Here is a 23,567-nt window from a genome sequence, read left to right on the forward strand (position 1 = left end):
TGCTCAGGGGCACAGGCAGCAGTATTAACCCTAACATGCATGTCGTATTTATTTATTTATTTATTTATTTATTTCTGATTTTCTCCCAATTTAGTGGCCAATCGATCCCTATTTTAATTGAAACACCCACCCTCGTACTGCATGCGTTCGCCAACTGCATCTCTCTGGTCGGCAGTCTGGAAGGAGACGCCTCCCCACTTTTGTGACAAGGCGACTCCAGGCTGAACAGCTGTTTTTTCCGACACACACAGAGATGCATTCACGTGACGAACACAAGCCGACTCCGCCCCCCTCCCGAAGACAGCGTTGCCAATGATTGCTGCTTCATCGGGTCCGGCCATAGTCGGATCTGACGAGACTGGGGCGCGAACCCCAGTCCCCAGTGGGCAACTACATCGACACAAAGCCGATGCTTAGACCGCTACACCACCGCGGACTACTACATGCATGTCTTTTTGAAGGGGGGAGGAAACTGGAGCGCCCGGAGGAAACCCATGCAGACACGGGGAGAACATGTAAACTCCACACAGAAAGGACAGCCTGGGGTTCGAACCCAGGACCTTCTTGCTGTGAGGCAACAGCGCTAACCACCGGGCCACCGTGCCGCCCAATACATCATATTCTTTACAATTTTAGGTCAGTGCTTGAAAATATCTTTTGATTGTGTCCTTTTTTTTTTTTAATCATCATCCAATAAAAACATTCAACCAGTCTCAACTCTGCAGATGTTGAGGAGAGCTGGGATAGGCTCCGGCATCCCGCGATCCCAGTTGGGATAAGCGGCTTGGATAATGGCTGGATGGATGGATGGGGTGTTTGTCATCTAAGAATAACATACAATGTCATCCTACACTGGGCCTTCACAGTCAGGGGGGCAGAAAATAAGGCCTTAAAAGAAAAGATGATCCTTGACCCCACTGTTTACCCCACTTGGTTGTCTAAGAAGCTTCCACTGGGGACATATTGCGAATCGGATGTGTGTCACATGACCGTCGTGATTGGTCCCTTATAGATGGGTGGGGTGGGGGGGCGAACGGAGAAGCTACTCTGTTGGTGGACAGGTGGTAGAGGGCCAGCGATGAGTCCTCAGCAGGGCGGCAGAGATGACGGAAGCGCTGTAAGGTCACCGGGTCATGGTTAGTCAACACATCGCACATACCTGGCTATCTCAACAATCAGTCACACTGCTTACGCTCAAACAGGAACTGACGTCCAATTAGCAGAGAAAATCAATCAAAAAGAAAAATTCCCTTTTTTTTTGTCCTACGGTGCACCACCCAAATGGTGTTTGGAGAGGGTGGAGACCACCATGTGCATGTGTATTCATCTGCCGCATCCCCCACCGTTGATTAAAACCCAAACATGATATGTGTTGTTGTAGTATTACTTATGACAATACAATAAATAAGAGGTCACGTGACACAACTAGTAGATATTGGATCTGAACACTGCAAGAAATGTCCATCATGACTACGATCATAATGAGAGAAAACAACCAACGTCATTTAACGCACTAAGGGTGAAAATCTTCTTTTTTTTTTGTTCCTTAAAACAAGTCAAAACTTCAACTTCCTTGGTAGAAACGGATTTTCAGAGGATGCCCTAACTGAGCATGAAAAATCGGAGCAGCCGATGTGAGATGTCTCTAACCTGTGGCAGGGTGCCTGAGGCGGTGGCCAAGGCGTAGATGGCCCAGATTGGGAGCAGGGAGATGGAGGAGAAGGTGAGAAGCCATCCCAACGTGGTGGCCCAACCCGGAGCCTCCAGCCCCTTCCCCAGGCTCAGGGGTGACCAGCACACCAGGGAAAACATAAAGGTACCCTGTAGGGGGAGAGAGGGAGCACAAAACATCCGGAGCGGAGTAAAAATAATTATAAATATACTAGCCGGAGTAAAGAAAACAGGTTGGGTACACAACGCACCCATCTGGTGCACAAGTTGCACAAGGTTCAGAAAGAAAGTCATCCTTATATAACTGTTTTTTCAAGACTATGACTTATGAAGCGAAGTCAAGACAGAACTGGGATGGGTGGTGTAACCTGCACCACTCCTCACAAAAGGTCAACTATAACAGGTTATGCATACAAAAAAGAGAAAAGCAGAACCCACTAGAGGTCTGCAGCCATTTGTCATGGAGAGTCATGTGTTTCACTTCAGCCAAACACAACACAGAGCAATTTCAGGTGTGATTTCTCTCATCTTTTTTTTTTTTTTTGGATTTCTTTCCCCGTTTTTCTCACCAATTGTATCCGGCCAATAACCCCACCCTCTGAGCTACCACATGCCTCCTCTGATACATGTGGAGTCGCCAGCCGCTTCTTTTCACCTGACAGTGAGGAGTTTCGCCATGGGGATGTAGCACATGGGAGGATCACACTATTCCCCCCAGCCCGCACAGGCGCCCCGACTGACCAACTGGCCGTGTCTGCGGGTGGGAAGCCGGATGTGAGTATGTGTCCTGGTCACTGCACTAGCGCCTCCTCTGGTCGGTAAGGGTGCCTGTTCAGGGGGGAGGGGGAACTGGGGGGAATGGCGTGATCCTCCCATGTGCTACGTGCGGCTGGCGACTCCACATGTATCGGAGGGGACATGTGGAGTCGCCAGCCCTCCCCGGATCGGCAGAGGGGGTGGGGCAGTGACTGGGAGAGCTCTGAAGAGTGGGGTATAATTGGTCAAGTACAATTGGAGAGTAAAAGGGGGGAAAATCAGAAAAAAAAAAATCAAATCTGAGAGCCCGTCCTGTTTTGCCCACGCTCCCTTTCCGTCTGCCTCTCCAGTCGCTCCATGACAAAAAAACAAAAACACAAAAGCGAACACCAAACTGATTCCCTTCAGGTTTCATACTTTCTGAGTCACGTCCAAGAGAGACGGCGAGGGGCGAGAGACTGATCGACAGACGGAGCGGCGGGGACGTTTTGCATGACAGTGCGCAGCTACGCCGGCCTCAACCGCAGTGTGTGCTAATTCCCAGCAACCAGACACCCAACAGTGTCAAACAGAATCAAACAGACTCACGGTGCACACGGCCGGGGTCAGGTATCTCCAGCACAGCTTGAAGAAAGGCCAGGGCCTGTAACCGATCATGTCCTGGATGTTGGTGCTGAATCGCTCGGGACCTGCGGGCACAAACAGGCACTCGCTCACATATGGCTTTGGTTTGGAATGGGGAAAAGGTGGTGGGGGTGGGGGTGGGGTTGGGGTCTACTTGGCTTGGTGTGATTTGGTTATGGTTTGGATGGGTTTGATATGGTCTGGGTTGTTATTTGATTTGTTATTTTTGGTTTTGGTGACTTTTCCTTGGTCTGAGGAACTGTTTGGTTCCTTTTCCAGTAGCCACCGTCCTACAGAGGAAAACACGAGGACAAGTTCTCGTAAAAAGAGAAAGCAGCAGCAGAGAGCTAAACTAGGCACATGATTTTTCCATGATTCCACCATTTTACACATTCAGGATTGGGTCCAAATCCTCCACGCTAAGGCAGAAGCAGCCCTACGCTCAGCAGTACATTGAAGCCTAAAAGAACATCACGACGACCAGGAGATCACCCCAGACGCCAACGCAGCCGATCCTGCAGCTTCTCCGGTTTATCCTGCGTAAAACTGCACATTGACATTAACACTGAAGAAGAAGGGAGGTAGGAGGTTTCCGCCCTCTTCTTTAAGGCATGTGGATCGACTACAGCACAAGTCAGAAGACGCCGGGAGTGGAGTTTCAACTGCGTCCGATTGACACCTAAACCAAATATAAGCCGAGGTGGGTAAAGGTTCCCCTTCAAAATGACCCATCTCTGCTCGAAACAAACCGCCTCACAACATCTCAAAACCGGCGACGATCGCACCTTCTGGAATGGACCCGTTCCGAGTCTTGGGAAGCGCGCGACTCGTCGCTTCAACGCAAATCTGAATTGAGCTTTCGAGATGACAATCCGTCACGGCCACATAACCGAGCAGATGAACGGGGACACATGGGACCGCTTACAATAACCACCGCCGTCATGAAGGGGGGGAGAGAGGGTCAGCTGGAGTCATGACCGCAGAACCCACTACACCGCGAGACCTTCTGCCCAGCTAGCCCCCCATGCACAAATACTGCAGAGTCCTAAAAAGAGACCACCAGGGATTCCATACTAGTTTGCATTACATTTTAGATTACAGCCAAGACACGGAAAACGCGGATTCATACCTAAACTAGGACTGCTCAGAATAGTTCACTGTAATCTGCATCCGCGAGGACCACTGATTTCAGTCTTTCAAAGATCTTCTCATTTCTTTCGGTCTACTACGAGCAAACGCCTTGGGAAGTGACTGGAGTTCCCACCCAGAGGAGAAGCATCCTACTCATAATAGTCTCGTCCTCCTCTCAGAAATACAACATTCATATCCTGGGATCAACGGATTCTGAACTGTATTTCCAACCCCCTGCTGCACCAACAGGGAACTATAAGAAATGTTTCCGATACGGTAAAATCATTGTTTTTACCATGAACGGAGTGTTTGGGGACCTGCAATGACAACTGGAGTGACACTAAACCAAGAGCCCTCTGAAGGCCTACAATGTCACCTGTGACCGGTAAAAGGTTTATTCCACCACGGCATCGTTCACGAGGGGTGAGAAAATTCGCTTCCCACCCACTCCGCCAATCTGGGGAGGGCTGCAAACTATCACATGCCTCCTTCAATACACGTGGGGTCGCCAGCTGCTTCTTTTCACCTGACAGTGAGGAGTTTCATTAGAGAAACATAGCGCATGGGAGGATCATGCTACCCCTCCCCACCGAACAGGTGCCCCGACCGACCAGAGGAGGCGCTAGTGCAGCAACCAGGACACATAACCCACATCCGGCTTCCTACCCGCAGACACGGCCGATTGTGTCTGTAGGGATGCCCGACCAAGCCGGAGGTAACACGGGGATTCGAACCGACGATCTCCGTGTTGGTAGGCAAAGGAGTAGACCACTACACTACCCGGACGCCTGAGCAAATCATTTCAGTCTCACATTGGTGTCACACAGGACTCAGCTATGTCTAGGAGAAGCAAGTGGGATGAAGATGGGATCTTCCTTTTCCTTTCCTCTGGGACTTAATTCAGAACGGGATCCATACCGTGCAGCTAATCCAAACCCATCATCACTTACAATCTGGCATTTGTTGAAGAGGGGCGCCATTTTTACCCCGGAAGGTCTAAAAACAAACCTTGAGAATGTATGCCTCCCCACTTTTACATCCCACTGTTCAAATATCAGTCGTGAGTAATCCTCGATATTTCTTTTGCATCGAATACCGTATAGTACAGGTTTACTGCACCCGGGACAGTCAGCTAGTGCCTGGTAAGTAGACTTCCATGTGGTCTCTATGATTGTTCACGCCATCCGGCACTTATATGGCACATTCCACCAAACTGGCACTTCGGGTTGTTAAGAGAAGTCCCCAGAGGGATCAGGAAGTACTATAAAAGAGCCGGGTCTGAAGCGGATAGGGTCTCCCTGGGGCCTCCTAGCTGACACTTGGCACGTAGGTGATGGGGTTCAGGGCTGATTTAAGGGCTCTGGGGGCAGACAGACAGTGTCCTGGCTAGCAGCCAGTCTCTACCCTATACAGAAGTAGCTACAGTCACACTACTACACCGTCTACTGGCCCCAACTGAGAGGCAGGACGACAGGAGGCAGAGGACCATGGGACCTGGTGCGCATGTGCATGCTGGTTTGCAGGGGAGACAGACACAAAGTGGGGAGGGTCTTCTTCGCACCGTTTGATTCTCACACTAATAACCACAAACAGGATGTTTGCAAGCCTGCAACAACACAATCCGAGGATCACTTGTACTCACACATTCGCCCGGACACACATGGAAGCCGACGCACACACGTTGGAGAGCATACGAACACACACAAACACACGCAACTGAACGGAGGCAGGTGAGCAGACAAGAGTTGTGCGTCAAGTTCGGTGTGAGGGTTTTAGCAAGGGGAGGGCAGAGTAGGCGAAGTAAGGGTTCGACACCGTAGACCCAGCCGACGGCCACGGACTGGAAGATGGAGAGGAGTAGCAGGCTGGCACCGCTACAGGAGAAATGGTCGTAAATCTGGAACACGTACAGACCGCCCTGGAGGGAGAGAGGGGGATACGGGGGGAGAAAGAGACAGACAGACAAGAGGAGAAAATAAAAAGAAATAAAAGAGAGGGAGGAAGCCACAAAGAACAGAGAGGGAGAGGAGCACAGAAAAGAGAGATGAAGGGTGAAAGGCAGAAACAAAAATAGAGAGACGGATACGAACAGAGAGAGCGAGAGAGAGAGAGAGAAAAGCAGTTTTATTACTCTCATGAAAAACAAATTAGATAACAGCTTACCTACCCCTTCTCATTCCAATTCAACCCCCCCCCCCAAACACACACACACACACAGGGAGGACCCACCGGTGTGACCATGACCAGCCCTATTAGGAAGCAGGCGAGGCAGACGAGCAGCAGGACCAGCTCTCTGCGCCGGCCCCGTCTGATGAACTGGGGGTACAGGTCAGTCACCGACGTCATCAGGGCCTCCAGACTCACAAACTGCATGACACAGGAGGCGGAGATGGTCAGTGTGACTGTGTGTGTGCACGTGTATGTGCGTGATTGCATGAGTAGTTGCACGTGTGCATGTGTAGTTGTTTGTGTACCGGAGGTGAGTTGTCATCGTAATAACATTAGGTAATACATTGTGTGCGTGTGTGTGTGTGTGTGTGTGTTTATTCATGATATGTAATAAAAAGAATGTGTTTGTGTTAGTGTGTCAGGATTCTGCATTGCGACTGTGGGAGGCGGGGGTTAATCGGAGATCACCACTTTTTTTCTTTTCTTTTTTTTTGATTTCCGCCCCTTTTACTCCCCAATTGTATCTGGCCAATTACCCCACTCTTCCGAGCCGCCCTGGTCACTGCTCCACCCCCTCCTGCTGATCCGGGGAGGGCTGCAGACTACCACATGCCTCCTCCCATACATGTGGAGTCGCCAGCTGCTTCTTTTCACCTGACAGTGAGGAGTTTCGCCAGGGGGACGTAGTGCATGGGAGGATCACGCTATTCCCCCCAGTTCCCCCTCCCCCCCGCCGAACAGGTGCCTCAACTGACCAGAGGAGGCACTGGTGCAGCGACCAGGACACACACCCACATCCGGCTTCCCACCCGCAGACACGGCCAATTGTGTCTGTAGGGACGCCCGACCAAGCCGGCGGTATCACGGGGACTCGAACCAGCGATCCCCATGTTGGTAGGCAACAGAATAGACCGCCACACCACCTGGAGATCACATCTCTGATGCTGTTCTGATGTCTTTAGTCAAAATCATCTATCAAACTACACCGAGCACAGGATGTGTGTGCACTTACATAATGGATGTTACCTGATAGCCCACATAATACATCAACGCCAAATAAAGTAACCTATCAGTCAGTCAGTGTGTATGTGTGTGTTTATGGGACAGGGGGAGAGACAAACACAGTAACATATAGACGTGTGTGACATTAGATGTGTGCATCCATCCATGTGCGCCTTACCTATGTGTTCTACACAACACAGACACACACCACTCATGCCATGTATATACATGTATTACATATATATATATATATATATATATATATATATATATGTGTGTGTGTGTGTGTGTGTGTGTGTGTGTATATATATATATGTGTGTGTGTGTGTTTATATATGTCAGTGTGTACATGGCTTACCTGTGTGTCCAGACCGAGCATGATGATCATAAGGAAGAAGCAGACGGCCCAGAGGTGTGGTAGAGGCATCATGGCTACTGCCCTGGGGTAGGCTATGAAGGCAAGGCCGGGCCCTGACATAGAAGTACCACCAGAGAAGGACGGATACCCAGTCATTTCGGATACCCAGGCGTTTCATATTTGCTAACTTTTTACTTCCTTGTCGGGTTAAATGTGAAGAAGGCTCCCTTCAAAGTACTGCAGTAAAACTACTCGGACACATCTTTTATGAGCCTAGCTTCTGAACGGCTTCTTGAAAACAGATGTCTTTTTTTTCTCCCACAGATGAAAAGAAAGTTGTTGAAAAAAATGGTCAAACCTGATTGGGCCACCTGTGATATATCAACACCCTGTTCCTGGGCCATGAATCCCAGTACGGAGAAGATGGCGAAGCCTGCCAGGAAACTGGTGCAGCTGTTCAGGAGGCACAGCAGGAAACAGTCCCTAGAAGGAGATACAGACGACGGACACACATATCTATTTAGTGTGTCTGTCGGAGACTTTTTCTTGTCCAGTTTCACCGTGGAAGTCAGTGGAGAAATCTGATAGGAAAATAAAACAACGTTGCATCCTCTGCATTATGCATATTGTGATGGAGAGGTGATTGTTTGTATTGTGATGGAGAGGTGATTGTTTGTATTGTGATGGAGAGGGGATTGTGTGTATTGTGATGGAGAGGCGACTGTTTGTATTGTGATGGAGAGGCGATTGTTTGTATTGTGATGGAGGTGATTGTTTGTATTGTGATGGAGAGGGGATTGTTTGTATTGTGATGGAGAGGTGATTGTTTGTATTGTGATGGAGAGGTGATTGTTTGTCTTGTGATGGAGAGGTGATTGTGTGTATTGTGATGGAGAGGTGATTGTGTGTATTGTGATGGAGAGGTGATTGTTTGTATTGTGATGGAGAGGTGATTGTGTGTACTGTGATGGAGAGGTGATTGTGTGTACTGTGATGGAGAGGTGATTGTTTGTATTGTGATGGAGAGGTGATTGTTTGTCTTGTGATGGAGAGGGGATTGTGTGTATTGTGATGGAGAGGTGATTGTGTGTATTTGTCTCTGAACCCTTAGGGACTATGACCAAACGCCATCCATGAGTGAACAGCATCACCTATACTGGTTTTTTTTTTGTGGAGTTTTTTCACTCTTTTACTCCCCAATTGTATCCGGCCAATTACCCCACTCTTCCGAGCCGTCCCGGTTGCTGCTCCACCCCCTCTGCCGATCCGGGGAGGGCTGCAGACTACCACATGCCTCCTCTGATACATGTGGAGTCGCCGGCCGCTTCTTCTCACCTGACAGTGAGGAGTTTCACCAGGGGGATGTAGCACGTGGGAGGATCACGCTATTCCCCCCAGTCCCCCCCCCCAACAGGCACCTCAACTGACCAGAGGAGGTGCTAGTGCAGCGACCAGGACACATACCCACATCCGGCTTCCCACGCGCAGACACGGCCAGTTGTGTCTGTAGCGACGCCTGACCAAGCCGGAGGTAACACGGGGATTCGAACCAGCGATCTCCGTGTTGGTAGGCAACAGAAATAGATCGCTACGCCACCCGGACACCCCATATTTACTGTTTTATTATATTTTAATTCGTCATCTGAAGTTTCGTGTTAGCGTTTGTTCCCTGCAGAGATGGCGCTAACTTACTTTCATGCAGCGATTCAACAAAACACGCGTTCTGTCTGGGGGCGCCCACCCCCTTGCTTACCGCTGAGGGTGGTGCAACACTGAACTAAGTCGAGTCAAAACTACGTCGAGCAAAGATGGTGATGAGAGCCCTGTCCATGATCCAATAAGTCTTATAATTTCATGTTGGATGTTGCGTAACATCCAACATGTCGGGACAACAGAATACGGCCGGGTCCTGATAGAGAGTCTGTCCTCTGTATCGCAGGCTCTCTGGTCTGCTACCTAAACTCACTGCAACCAGCAATTGCAGTGAGTTTAGGTATATGTGTGTGTGTGTGTGCGTATGTGTGTGTGAGCGAGCAGATGTGTGCTATATGTGTACGTGTCGGTCCCAGGGTGTGGGAATCATGGTAGTGAGGGCTTTTCTTTAAGGTGGGGCTCTGGCAGCGTGTTTTCTCTGTCCATTCCAGCCATTCCTTATGGGAGCCACCTGACCAGCACATTACATCCACCTCAGTGACTCCGTCCTGCCTGATGCAAGGCAACAGTTGGTTTTTGTGGTAAAATGTGTGTGTTTGTGCACGTGCATGTGCACATGTGTAGCATGCATATGTGTGTGTGCGTATGCACATGTGTGTGCATGTGTGCACATGCTTGCATGCATGCATGTGTGTGTGTGTGTGTGTGTGGGAAAGAGCCTCACTTGTAGCAGTCATTGTTGTATTTGTTATAGCTGCCGAGGGCTGTCAGGCTCCCCAAACAGATTCCATAGGAAAAAAAGATCTGGGTGCCGGCATCCATCCATACCTACAGAGAACGAGGGACGGGAAGAGAGCCAGAGAGAGGAAGCGAGGAATTTCAAGAGAGAAGGAACAACAAGAATGGCAGATAAGGTTAAAAAAAAAAAGAAAGAGAGAGGTTGAGGGTGAAATCATATGGCAAAGAGAGAAGGGGAGAAGAGGAGAGGAGAGGGTCAATAGAAAACAAACAGCGGGGTACCGAAACCACAGTGTCAGGCTAGCAGAACAGAATGTACTGAACGTATTGTCCCGCCTGCTGCGGGGCCCTCTCGCTGTGTTGTCCCCCTGCTGAATGTAACTGAAGTGTGAAAGCATGCGAGATGCTGCAGAGCCCTCCATCTTAAAGAAGTACGGCATCGGGTTAGTCCACATCAAGGCCTGGTCTTGTCACCGGTCCTGCAGTATGCGTGCAACCGGTTGCATCTGCCGAGTGCAGTGCAGCGTCTGGGCTTTAACTTTCTCATAACCCCTGATGGGTGGAGTCTGGGGTATAGCATAGCACAGTAAGCTCCGGGAAGCTTACATAACCGTGGCTATTCCATCATGACTTGAATCTTAATTTGCTTTTCTGGGAGCCTTTCTAACACTGTGACCCCGCGCTGACACAGCAAACCCCACACATCTGGTATGCCGGGAATTATTTACGAAACTGTGGGACCCCGTCTCCGACCCATGGTGGACCTTCACAAGGTACCTCAAATCAATCTCTACACCGTCAGGGACAATTACCACAGACAACGGATGCAACACCATCATCAGACTGTGTTGTGTACTCTGCGAGACAATCACGTCTTGTGACCAAAAGCCATTAGCTCAGAATCTGAAGCAGGAAGTACACAGACAATGCCTTGTTAAGAAACTTAGCATCCATCCATCCATTATCTAAACCACTTATCCTGCTCTTCAGGGTCGTGGGATGCTGGAGCCTATCCCATCAGTCATTGGGCGGTAGGCGGGGGAGACACCCTGGACAGGTCACCGGTCCATCACAGGGCCCCCACACACACACACACACATTCACACCTAGGGGCAGTTTAGTACAGCTGATCCACCTGGCCTACGTCTCAGGACTGTGGGAGGAAACCGGAGCACCGGGGGAAACCCATGCAGACACGGGGAGAACACGCAAACTCCACACAGAGGACGACCCCCCCCGAGGCTGGACAATCCCGGGGTTCAAACCCAGGACCATCGTTTGAAGATGAAATCCATCCCAGTTGCTAGCTTGGAAATGATGAACGTACGCTGCTTTTGCAAGCCGATGTACACCAGCTCGGTGGATTTCCTTAACTTTGCCCGGGTATTCCTCGATTTTTTTTTGGTCTCGAAAATGGCGAGTTTAATAAATCTGAAACAGTACCAGGTTCTTCTCCACCTGTTCCTCCTTTCACACCTTCGCCCTCGCTATGCTGCTACCCAGCAAGCTCCACACAGCAGACTATCTCCCCGAACTGGCCCCATGCTCCAGTCACTGTCTGCAGGGATTAGGTATTAAGGCCTGACAGAATACCTCGTCCCTGTGATAACGCCTGAAAACACCAGCAGGAACAGCACCGGACCACACGCAGGAATACAAGATGGTCATCACATAACACAATCCTCACAACACACAGGCAAATGGACTTATTTAATCAGACGGAGTCGCCTTTTTGTTTTTCCGTGTGAGGATTTCTAGGGCCCACTGTGGAGGTCTTGAAGGCCAGGATGGTTCCCCACTGGGTCTGACGGTGTCTTCTCACCGGTGTCCCCTATTACTACCAACCTGCTTCCAGAACATCTGAAGGAACGTCATGTTTTGGACTGAAATGACAAGTTTTAGTGTCGAATTTTTTTCTTCTTCTTGTGTCTGCTGGGATGCCCGACCAAGCCGGAGGTCACATGGGGATTCGAACCGGCGATCCCCGTGTTGGTAGGCAACGGAAGAGACTGCCACGCCACCCGGGCGCCCTAGGGTGTAATGTCTAAAAAGGCTCACCAGTCCCCGCAAAGACAAGTATTACACAGATGGAGACCGTGGAACTGCTTAAAGTGACCCGGAGGCCAAGAAAACGGTTTTAAAGTAGGCGGCTTTCACTTCGCTGTGCTTAAAGAAACAATTTTACGAATTCAAAAAAACCTCGTCAAGGAGGAAGTACAGCCTTGCATTGCTCTACATGTAGCAATGCTAACTTGCTGTGATCCAGCCAAGGGGATCAACCCTGCATAGGAGTCTGTCTAAAAGCATGTATAAGTGTGCACGCATATGCAAGTGTGTACATACCGGGGTGTGTGTGTGTGTGTGTGTGTGCGTACCTGTGGGTCTGCCAGGCGAGTGTGGTTGGGTTTGAGGTAGTAGATGATGCCCTGGGTGGCGCCAGGCAGGGTGGCTCCGCGCACCAGCAGCACAAAAAGCATGACATATGGAAAGGTGGCCGTCAGGTACACCACCTAAAACGGACACAGGATTAGTAGGCGACGTGGTTGGGATGGCACCCAGACAGGAAGTAATGAGGGGGAAAAAAAACACGATTGAAAAACCCCTCCGAAACCTGAAAAAGGCAGTTTGCAAAACAGTGCGAGCGGAGGAGACGCACTATAAATCAGATAAACACGGCTTCCTCCGGGAAACATGACGAAGCAACAACCCAACCCGCTCGCCGGGAACAGCCAGGTCCTGTAGCTTGTTTGTGAAACCTGGTCTGCTGCTCGCTTTTCCAACGGGACATATCAAAACACGCCTGACTGTACTCTGACCCCCCTGTTTTCGAGAGATATATCATAGCCTTCGAAGGCTTGGATGAGTGCCTCCTCGGGGTCTGCGTCGAGGCCGGGCGAGGAGACTCAGCAAGGCGGTTAAGTTTCAAAATACTCAAGTGATTAATGAAGTTCCTCTCTGTAGGATCCTCGACGATGCGCCACAAACGTCTGGGATTAGTCAGCAGTACCAAGGAAACAGAGGCTGTAATTATAATATGGTTATTATTATTATCATAATCCCAGCTGGGGTTAACGTTGCTCTGACAGGACGGTTTAGTGTGATCATGTGACGAACGCACTAAAACAAGTAAAGAGAGAGAGAGCGGTTAGCAAGGTCGGGCATTGGGGTTTGGGTGGTGCCATCACATTAACTTCCCGTTCCTCTTTCTCATCATCATCTTCATCATCTTCTCTGTGGATTGTCACCTTGTCGTGGTGGAGAAGCTTGCGAGGTCCTGAGATCCAGAGACCAATGCCGCCTGGAGCTATGCTCCTGGTAGGGCGGTAAGGTCAAGGGGGGAGGTCCCTGACAAACAGCAAGCCAACCAAGACCTCAACGGTGGAACAGGTGGAGGATGGTGGCTGACTTTAGGGAAGCATCACAACGGCTGGGAAGGCGGATGAAGGCTGCAGCAGAAATGGGCCCCCGGTGGTCTTGGACTCCATGCCACTGGATCACGACCCAGGTCTGTCAAGGACCGTGTGGTGGGTGTCTGTGCACCAGTCTCCCCACATTAAACAATGTCATACACAGGTGTCCTCCATCAAGGGAATCCACCCTAACATCCCGGATTAAGTCCTATGATGACCGGCATGTGGTGACGGGGGCAGGTCCTGCTTTCTACACCCACAAAGATGAACTCGAGAGGAAGATGAACACGTCTGTGTTGGACTTCTGAGAGAGTTAAATGGGAGACAGGGGAAACCCTACTGGTGTGAGAAAGAGTCCCCCCCCCCTTTTTCTCCCCAACTGTATCCAGTCAATTACCCCACTCTTCCAAGCCACCCCGGTCGCTGCTCCACCCCCTCTGCCGATCCAGGGAGGGCTGCAGACTACCACACCCTCCGATACATGTGGAGTCACCAGCCACTTCTTTTCACCTGACAGTGAGGAGTTTCACCAGGGGGACATAGCGTGTGGGAGGATCACGCTATTCCCCCCAGTTCCCCCATCTCCCTGAACAGGTGCCCTGACCGACCAGAGGAGGCGCTAGTGCAGCGACCAGGACACACACCCACATCTGTCTTCCCACCCGCAGACACGGCCAATTGTGTCTTTAGGGATGCCCGACCAAGCCAGAGGTAACATGGGGACTCGAACCGGCGACCCCCATGTTGGTAGGCAACGGAATAGACCGCCAAGCCACCCGGACGCCCAGACATTATGATATTTTGCCCAGCTCTAGCACGACGTGATGATATGGGAGCTGGTGACTGCAGCTGTGTGCTTTGTAACACCACCACAGCCCACAGGAGGGTTCGACCAAATCCTCCTTTTTAAACCGGGCCGCCGCCAAAAACACCGTTCACCAAGAGACCCCTCTTGCAGCGCTCTTCTCTCACCTTGCCAGTGGACTTGACCCCCTTCCAGACGCAGAAGTAACAGACTATCCAGACGACGGTCAGACACAGAGCCAGTCTCCAGTTGATGGGACCCAGCTCGTCTAAGTTGTTGGACAGATGGAGCACCTCACGCCTAACACACACACACACACACACACACACACACACACACACACACACACACAGACACACACACACAGACACACACACAGACACACACACACACACACACACACACACACACACACACACACACACACACTTGTTTATATCCATTCCATCCACCCATTATCCAAACCTCTTATCCTGCTCTCAGGGTCGCAGGATGCTGGAGCCTATCCCAGCAGTCACTGGGCAGCAGGTGGGGAGACACCCTGGACAGGCCGCCAGGCCATGACACAGGGCCCACACACACATTCACACCTAGGGACAATTTAGTACGGCTGATTCACCTGACCTACATGTCTCTGGACTGTGGGAGGAAACCGGAGCACCCGGAGGAAACCCACACAGACCCGGGGAGAACATGCAAACTCCACACAGAGGACGACCCCCAAGGTTGGACTACCCTGGGGCTCGAACCCAGGAGCTTCTTGCTGTGAGGTGACCACCCTTGTTTATACATCATTGTTAATACCTCACACCCCGCTACATCACCATTTAGCTTTAGCTGCCCCCAAATCCACAAGCTTGCCCGAACACACAGGAAGAAGGACCAACTCACTCCCAGAACTCCATGACCGGGGAGGTGGCATTCTCCGGCAGGCTGCTCCCATTGATTGACTTGTTCTGGAAGTCAAACTGGACACACGCATCTGAAGGAGATCACACACACACACACACACACACACACACACACACACACACACACACACACACACACACACACACACACACACACACACACACACACACACACACACACACACACGGTTTAAACCCACTAACACACAACCACAAGTCACCAACCACATTTAAGCATCATGAATGACAGCGGAGCACAATCCACTTGACTTCACAGTCTGTGATAAAAAAAAAGTCTATTTGCTGAACAGTTCTTGGGACATGAAATCACAGTTCCAACTCTTTGAAATAAAAACGGAACAAAACAAAAAAAACACCAATTTAAATGCAGATAACGGTACTGTTTAGACTCCAACCTGGATTTATAAAGGTTAAACGCTGATGGTTGATGAAAAAGAACTTAAAAAAAAATCCCCTCGAGTCTCAAACTTGGTCAAAATATCTAATCTTCCAACTGGAAAAGGGAGGGTAACCCCCACATGATAACAACAGGAAAAGGGAGGGTAACCCCCACATGATAACAACAGGAAAAGGGAGGGTAACCCCCACATGATAACAACTGGAAAAGGGAGGGTAACCCCCACATGATAACAACTGGAAAAGGGAGGGTAACCCCCACATGTTAACAAGCACACATCTCCTAGGAGAAAGGGCGGTGCCCTTGTTGACAGGGACCCCAACGAGGGAACTGTCAAGAGACCAAAGAGGAGTGTGTGAGTGTGTGTGTTGTGTGTGTGTGTGTTTGTGTGTGTGTGTGTGTGTGTGTGTAGGTGGGACAAAGAATCCTTGAAAAATTTGTTCCAGGCTTGTTTGGATTGTCTAATCTTTTCTCCACCGAGTCAAATTCTGTGTGTGCAATCTCCATTACGCTAACAATAAAATGCTTGAAACTCCCATCCATCCATCCATCCATCCATCCATCCATCCATCCATCCATCCATCCATCCATCCATCCATCCATCCATCCATCCATTCTTCCATCCATCCATTCATCCATCCATCTATTCTTCCATCCATCTATCCATCATCCATCCATCCATCCATCCATTAGCCAAACTGCTTATCCTGCTCTCAGGGTCGCAGGGATGACGGAGCCTATCCCAGCAGTCATTGGGCGGCAGGTGGGGAGACACCCTGGACAGGCCACCAGGCCATCACAGCCCCCCCCCATACACACACACACACTTTGCAAAATGTAGGTGGAGATTTTGCACAAATGTGTGCTACATTATTAGCTAACAGTCCAGCGAGACCCATTATCTGACCACACGTTACTGCCTCGACGTCAACACAACTCTACCCTTAAACCTTGCTAAAAAGTTAGCGCTAGCATAGCCCAAATACATCCTTATGAAAAGCGTCTGATGAAACATCACTTCTGTCACAATCTAAGATGAAAGGTGAGAAAACAAGTTCCAACTGGTCTGCCGGCCTGCACAACCAATGATTGACAGCGTGGTCATTCTGATTCAGCCAATCAGCATGTTCATGCAGATCGGAGGGCGGGACCAAATCTAAGTGAGTTTTTGGATTTACGAAAAGAACAAAACTAATCAAGTGTTTATTTCATGTCATACTTATGTGCTTGGAAGCTGAACACTTGAGAAGATGAAACTCCCTATGGGGATTAGTAAAACTACTCAAGGGGTAAAAGAGGAGCTTCAATACCAACGCTGACCAACTTCCACATGTCCCTCGGCACCAACCTAAATACAATGCACCTGGTGCAGCTGACCAAGTGGAGTGGAGTCAGGTGTTTCAGAGAGAAAGGCAGGGCATTTTGGGAAGGCTCCTTACTCTGTGTGTGTGTGTGTGTGTGTTCAACACATGCCTACTGACCAGTGTTCCATGTGTTGTTACAGTGAGCCCAGGGCAGCTCCGTCTCGAAGCTGTAGGCCAGGTAGAAGACGGCCCAGGCCAGGATCACGATGTAGTACACACAGCCGTGCAGGATCATCACCTGGCTGGCGTAGCCGAGCCCTGTGCAGGCGGACGGACACACAGGCACAGGGTTACGCACAAGGCTGCTAGTGTGACGGTTATCTGATGCAGTCAGGGTTATCGAATGGTGTAAGCTAGTATTGCAGAATATTGTCCTGCCTTTTGAAGGTACACACACAGCATCAATCCCCCCATTCCACCGTGCATGTGTGCATGTGCGTGGTGTGTGCGTGTGCATGCATGTGCATGTGTGTGTATCCATGTGCATACAAGTGCATGCATGGTGTGTGTGTGCATGTGTGCGCATGTGTGCGCATGTGATCATGTGCATGGTGTGTGTGTGTGTGTGTGTGTGTGTGTGTGCATGTGTGTGGTGTGTGTGTGTGTGCATGTGCATGGTGTGTGTGTGTGCATGGTGTGTGTGTGTGCATGTGTGTGAGCACCTCCAAACAGTGGGCAGATGCTCCTCCAGGCGCTCACCCCTCCCAGACTGGTGTACTGTCCCAGCGAGGTCTCCAGCAGGAACAAGGGAATGCCACAAAGTACCAGGAACAACAGATAGGGCACAAAAAACACACCTGGACAAACACACACACACACACACACGCACACACACAACAATACATTGATGATTGATAGAGACTAATATGAGTCAAACTCCCTATTCATTGCCTAGGTATTACACGAGAATGTCACACTTGTCTAACTTTGGAAAAATGGTCATAGAATTCCCTTTAAGACGAGAAAAACAGTTTAAAAAGCAAGAACAAAAATAAAGAATAAAAAATAAGTGCAAAACAAAAGCCATAAGAAATGCTATCCAGCATGCAAAAAAATATCCAACTTGTCATGTTAAGAAAGTGTGTGGAGATTTTTTTTGACCTATGTGTGTATGCACTTCCATCCATCCAGCAGGCGGGGAGACACCCTGGACAGGCCGCCAGTCCATCACAGGGCTGACACACACACACACACACACACTCACACCTAGGGACAATTTAGTACAGCCGAGTCACCTGACCTACATGTCTTTGGACTGTGGGAGGAAACCGGAGCACCCGGAGGAAACCCGCGCAGACACGGGGAGAACATGCAAACTCCACACAGAGGACGACCCCGGACGACCCCCGAGGTTGGACTACCCCGAGGCTCGAACCCAGGACCTTCTTGATGTGAGGCGACCGTGCTAACCACTGCACCACCGTGCCGCCCATGTGCCGTGTCTACACTTATCTGCTGCTTTTCCTTAATTGATGAAACCGGTGATAACGGCTATTCGAGACCAGGCGACAAGTCCAGCTATCAAAAGGCGTCCTTCTTGCTCTCACAGAGAGACAGGAAGCCAAGGATATGAAGACGGAGCAAGGGAAGAGGCAGACTGTGCTTTGAGATAGCGAAACAGAAAGCGGACCCGGGGGGGTGGAGGGGGGGTAAAGCCAAAGAAAATCTGTATATTAAGACTTATTCAAGTGTGCAAAGTCAACTTGGTCGGTGGTCGCCCAGCTTACACAGACAACAGCTTCACTATTATGAAAACTCCTGCCGTGCTGAATCGTCTGGGGATGGGACAATCCTTTCAGCCTCCTTCTGTCTGTCTCCCTTTATTTATTTTTTGGACACCCCCCCCCCCTTCTTTTTCTCCCCAGTTGTACCAATTACCCCATTCTTCTGAGCCGTCCTGGTCACTGCCCCCCACCCCCCTGCCGATCCGGGGAGGGCTGCAGACCACCACAGGCCTCCTCCGATACATGTGGAGTCGCCAGCCGCTTCTTTTCACCTGACAGTGAGGAGTTTCACCAGGAGGACATAGCGCGTGGAAGGATCACATGATTCCCCCTCCCCCCACAAACAGGCGCCCCAACCGACCAGAGGAGGCGCTAGTGCAGCGACCAGGACACATACCCACATCCGGCTTCCCACCCGCAGACACGGCCAAATGTGTCTGCAGGGACGCCCGACCACCGTCTCCTTTTATGACAATGAGACGCGACACCATGAGGTAGCAGCGAGAAGATTCAGCAAAGTGGTATGATCGCCAGATGCGAATGCGAAGCATGGCGTCGCCGTTAAGACCCCCATGACTTTCCCCCCTTCTCTCCATCCACCTTCTCCCGTTCCCACTTACCTCCTCCGTTCTTGTAGCAGAGGTACGGGAACCTCCAGACGTTGCCCAGGCCGATGATCTGCCCCGCCACGGCCAGGAGAAACTCGGCTTTGCTGGCCCACTGGCCCCTGGCCTGCAGCTCCCCCTTCTCATATGTCTGCCCCTTGGTGGGCTCCCCTCGCTGGGATCCATTTAGCAGCACGGCGCCCTGGTCTGGAGGCTGTTGGCCGGCCATGGCTGGCGCCGGCAGAGACACAAACACACCCCTACAGAGAGAGAGAGAGCGAAAGCGAGAGAGAGAGAGAGAGAGAGAGAGAGAGAGAGAGAGAGAGAGAGAAGGGAAGGTTAACAACACACACATACACAACACCAAGAAGAAATTCAAAATGGAGAGCTCGCTCACATTTTCCAGCAAAAGCACAATATGCTTGTCTGAAGGCTGCAGCGGGAGTGGGCGAAGCGGCGAGCTCACATCGGAGCGGCCGAGATTCAGAAAGCAAGCACGGAGAGATGTCCTGTTGGACAGTTGGCTTGGGGCGGTGGACTTATCTGAGCAGCCCCTCTCAGGGACAGCCGTGCGTGTGGGCGTGTCCCTTATCTGACCTTGCCAGCCCACCCAAGGCCGATATTCTGATAGCGCCAATTCGATTTCTTGCCCGCTTTTTTTTAGGCAAACACACAAAACGGCTCACTTCCCTGCAACGTTACTGTAGAAAACACACTGCTGCGCCGCATAACTCGGCATCTCCCTTTCTCCCCTTTATAAGAAACACGAACGAGGGCGACACGGACAGTTCAGTTTAACTAAATGCTCCAGTCTGGGGAGACTAACCATGCTTCTTTTTTTTTTTTTAAAGATGGGGTTGTGTTGTCTTTGTTGTTGCCGGGAGGGGAACTATTTTTTTTGTGCTGAGATGAGCCTTCAGTTTCAAGCTGAATATACACACATATACATATATATATATATATATATATATATATATATATATATATATATATATATATATATATATATATAATGTTTCCTGTGCAGCATTTTAAAGGAGCATCATGCAGCCCGGCCCCACGCATCTGCAGACAGCCGAGGTTATCCGACATGGCCACGAAAGGAAGAGTTCTCCCTTCTCCAACAGACACGGTGTAGGGGCTGAGTTTGGTGATGGTGTGTGTGTGCGCTTCAAAAATTGGGCTGGGGGGGCTCATCTGCCCCCCCCAGCTGACTCCATGACAGAACAGCTCTGTGAGCTATGAAATGCGTTGCAGATCCGCAGCGTCTCCGCATCACACGTTCGACTCCGCGGCATTTCGAGACAAAGGTGGGCGTTGTGCGGCGGATGACATTTCATTCCTGCTGATCGAGTTACGGATTTATCTCGTTTGGTGGGCCGTCCCGTGCGCGCGCGCCACGTAACGCGCACGCGCACGGGAAATCATCCTCCGCCCCCCTGACGCAGCGCAGCGGCGCTCGGGGTCATGTGACGGGGGCTGTTCTGCTCCACGCGGCCATGTGCGCGCTGAGGCGACTTGCGGCGCAACCGACTAAACCTTCCCCACCGCAGCCGCACGGGACAGAAGCTTAAACGACGCTGCCTCGTGCAATTAATGGATAAGAAAGAAAGACGCACCTGTTAGTCACAAGACGGGGGTTATAACGCCCCCCTCCCCCCCTCCGAAAAGACAAACGCGAGTGCGGTTGCAGAAGCGGTTCGCTGGTGAGGGAAATCTCGCGTGTAAATAACGTAGATCTCCCGGACGAATCCGCCATGCCCCCCCACCGCCCCCCTCCCCCCGTATTAATAAACGTTAACTGTCCGTGAATTATCAGGGAATCGAACCCTGAATTTCGGGGCGAATCACATTCACGTAACCTTACCTCGAGGGGCTCGAGAGGGAATTGCCGCCGGCTGTTGTGCCAATAACAACCCCCTCCTCCCTACCTCCACCACCGGCCCCTCCCACCACCACCACCACCACTACTACCACCACCAGCACCACCCCGCGAAACTGCTCAAATGGTTGAAGCCGCAGCCGGAGGAGTCCTCTGGGAGTCAGCGCCAACTAAGCTAGAGACGAAATCTAGTACACAAAGCAACATGTAACGGAGCTTTCAGGAAGACCATATTTTGCATGCATGGTTATATTTCATGTATGGTTATATTTCATGCATGGTTATATTTCATGCATGGTTATATTTCATGCATGGTTATATTTCATGCATAGTTATATTTTCATGCATGGTTATGTTTCATGCATAGTTATATTTCATGCATGGTTATATTTCATGCATGGTTATATTTCATGCATGGTTATATTTCATGCATGGTTATATTTCATGCATAGTTATATTTCATGCATGGTTATGTTTCATGCATGGTTATATTTCATGCATGGTTATATTTCATGCATGGTTATATTACATGCATGGCTATGTTTCATGCATGGTTATATTTCATGCATGGTTATGTTTCATGCATGGTTATATTTCATGCATAGTTATATTTCATGCATGGTTATGTTTCATGCATGGTTATATTTCATGCATGGTTATATTTCATGCATGGTTATGTTTCATGCATGGTTATATTTCATGCATGGTTATATTTCATGCATGGTTATGTTTCATGCATGGTTATATTTCATGCATGGTTATATTTCATGCATGGTTATATTTCATGTATGGTTATATTTCATGCATGGTTATATTTCATGCATGGTTATAACTTATTTTATCTTGCCGTTCTCATCTCTCGCGCATGGCTCCTCGTATTTGCCCTTGCTGTCGTTGTCCGGGGCCAGTGGAGCCATCAGCTGGTCACAGCATCTGTTCTCATCTAGCCAATAGCACAGGGACCAACCTGCACGGTTAGCCTATCATCTTGCTGCTGTCTTTTTTAAATTAAACGTGTTTCTCTCTCCGTCTCTGGGCGTTCGTGCTGCTGGTGTGTCATCGTGCTGGTCACGTGTGGCGAGTTTACGCTTTGCTTTTCTTTCTTTTTGCCGAACTCCTCAGGCTGTCGTCTTATTTTACGAGGTCAGACTCAGAAACTGATCTGATCAACGCTGACTTATTCGAAACGGCTTCTTCTTCTTCTTTTTTTTGTTGGGATGCCCTCCCCTTTTCTCCCTAATTGTACCTGGCCTCTTGAGCCGTCCCGGTCGCTGCTCCACCCTCTCTGCCAATTAGGGGAGGGCTGCGGACTACCACATGCCTCCTCCGGTACATGTGGAGTCGCCAACCGCTTCTTTTCACCTGACAGTGAGGAGTTTCGCCAGGGGGACGTAGCGCGTGGGAGGATCGCGCTATTCCTCCCCCCTCCCCCCAACAGGCGCCCCGACCGACCAGAGGAGGCGCTAGTGCAGCAACCAGGACACACACCCACCCGTAGACACGGCCAATTGTGTCTGTAGAGACGCCTGACCAAGTCGGAGGTAACACAGGGATTCGAACCGGCGATCCCCATGTTGGTAGGCAACGGAAAAGACCACCGCTATGCTACCCGGACGCCCCTCGAAACGGCTTCTATCTCACCGGCAACGTTTTGCGGCTCGGCAAAGAGAATCAGGTTCCGAATTTCCGGAGAGGTTAAAAGACCAGGGTATTACTCCGGCTCTGGGGCTGGATCTCTTGCAGCTCCAAGATTTGGCTAACGAAGCGGTTTGCGAAACACCAGCTCGGGATGAGCCCCCACCTGCAACCTCTGGCCCCACAGCAGCTCCTGGTGGCACACGCACAAAGAAAACGCATTGTCTGGCTCCTCGAGCCAAGCGTAAGAATGTCTCTGCTAGCTATGCGCATCCTGATCAACCAAATGCTGCCATCCATCCATCCATCAGATAATGCCGCTCACACCATCGCTTCAGTTTGATGCTCGCCGCCAGTGTCTGGAGGACACCCAAGCCTCATCATCTTCCTCCGCAACGCTTATGGCCTCTCAAATCCCGTTGATTCGTGCACCGGCACCTGCTCCTCAGCCACCCATTTCCACCCCACGTGCCCCCAGTTACGCCGCAGCACTCCCTGGCCTCTGTTGTCTCTGCTCCTATGCTAGGTAGGCCTCGTGTTCCTTTCAGAGCTAACATCTCTCCTGACTTAAGGTCAAACATTTTTGCAGGGGAAAGACATGAACCGTATCCGTGTCAGCCTGATACTGCCATCTCCAGAATGTGAAAACAGCGGTCCAGCGGGGGGGGGAACCTCACAGCTGTTATCGAACCTACCCATCCCAGACTGTCA

At 50.4% G+C, this 23,567-nt stretch overlaps 1 protein-coding gene across 1 annotated transcript; it reads right to left on the bottom strand.

Moving 5' to 3' along the window:
- Positions 1–93: 93 nt before the first annotated feature.
- On the bottom strand, positions 94–19,873 carry LOC130131831 (sodium- and chloride-dependent GABA transporter 2-like). The gene is made up of 15 exons (XM_056301610.1): positions 19,737–19,873; positions 19,355–19,599; positions 17,673–17,807; positions 17,128–17,268; positions 15,209–15,299; positions 14,485–14,617; positions 12,478–12,612; positions 10,089–10,192; positions 8,070–8,194; positions 7,712–7,824; positions 6,412–6,549; positions 5,998–6,100; positions 3,016–3,116; positions 1,651–1,821; positions 94–1,115 (listed from the first exon to the last, which is right to left on the bottom strand). Coding segments are annotated over exons 1-15 (1,914 nt in total). The 5' UTR covers positions 19,739–19,873; the 3' UTR covers positions 94–938.
- Positions 19,874–23,567: the final 3,694 nt, after the last annotated feature.

This window comes from Lampris incognitus, chromosome 21 (genome assembly GCF_029633865.1).
Source record: "Lampris incognitus isolate fLamInc1 chromosome 21, fLamInc1.hap2, whole genome shotgun sequence".
Classification (NCBI taxonomy): domain Eukaryota; kingdom Metazoa; phylum Chordata; class Actinopteri; order Lampriformes; family Lampridae; genus Lampris; species Lampris incognitus.

Bases quoted from the DNA above. Each gene is read 5' to 3' on its own strand.
- LOC130131831 (XM_056301610.1), bottom strand. The intron at 10,193-12,477 runs GTACGCACACAC...CGTTCTCTGTAG, and splicing joins CTCGCCTGGCAGACCCACAG to GTATGGATGGATGCCGGCAC. The intron at 3,117-5,997 runs GTGTCGAACCCT...TTGTGCCCGCAG, and splicing joins GGCCGTCGGCTGGGTCTACG to GTCCCGAGCGATTCAGCACC.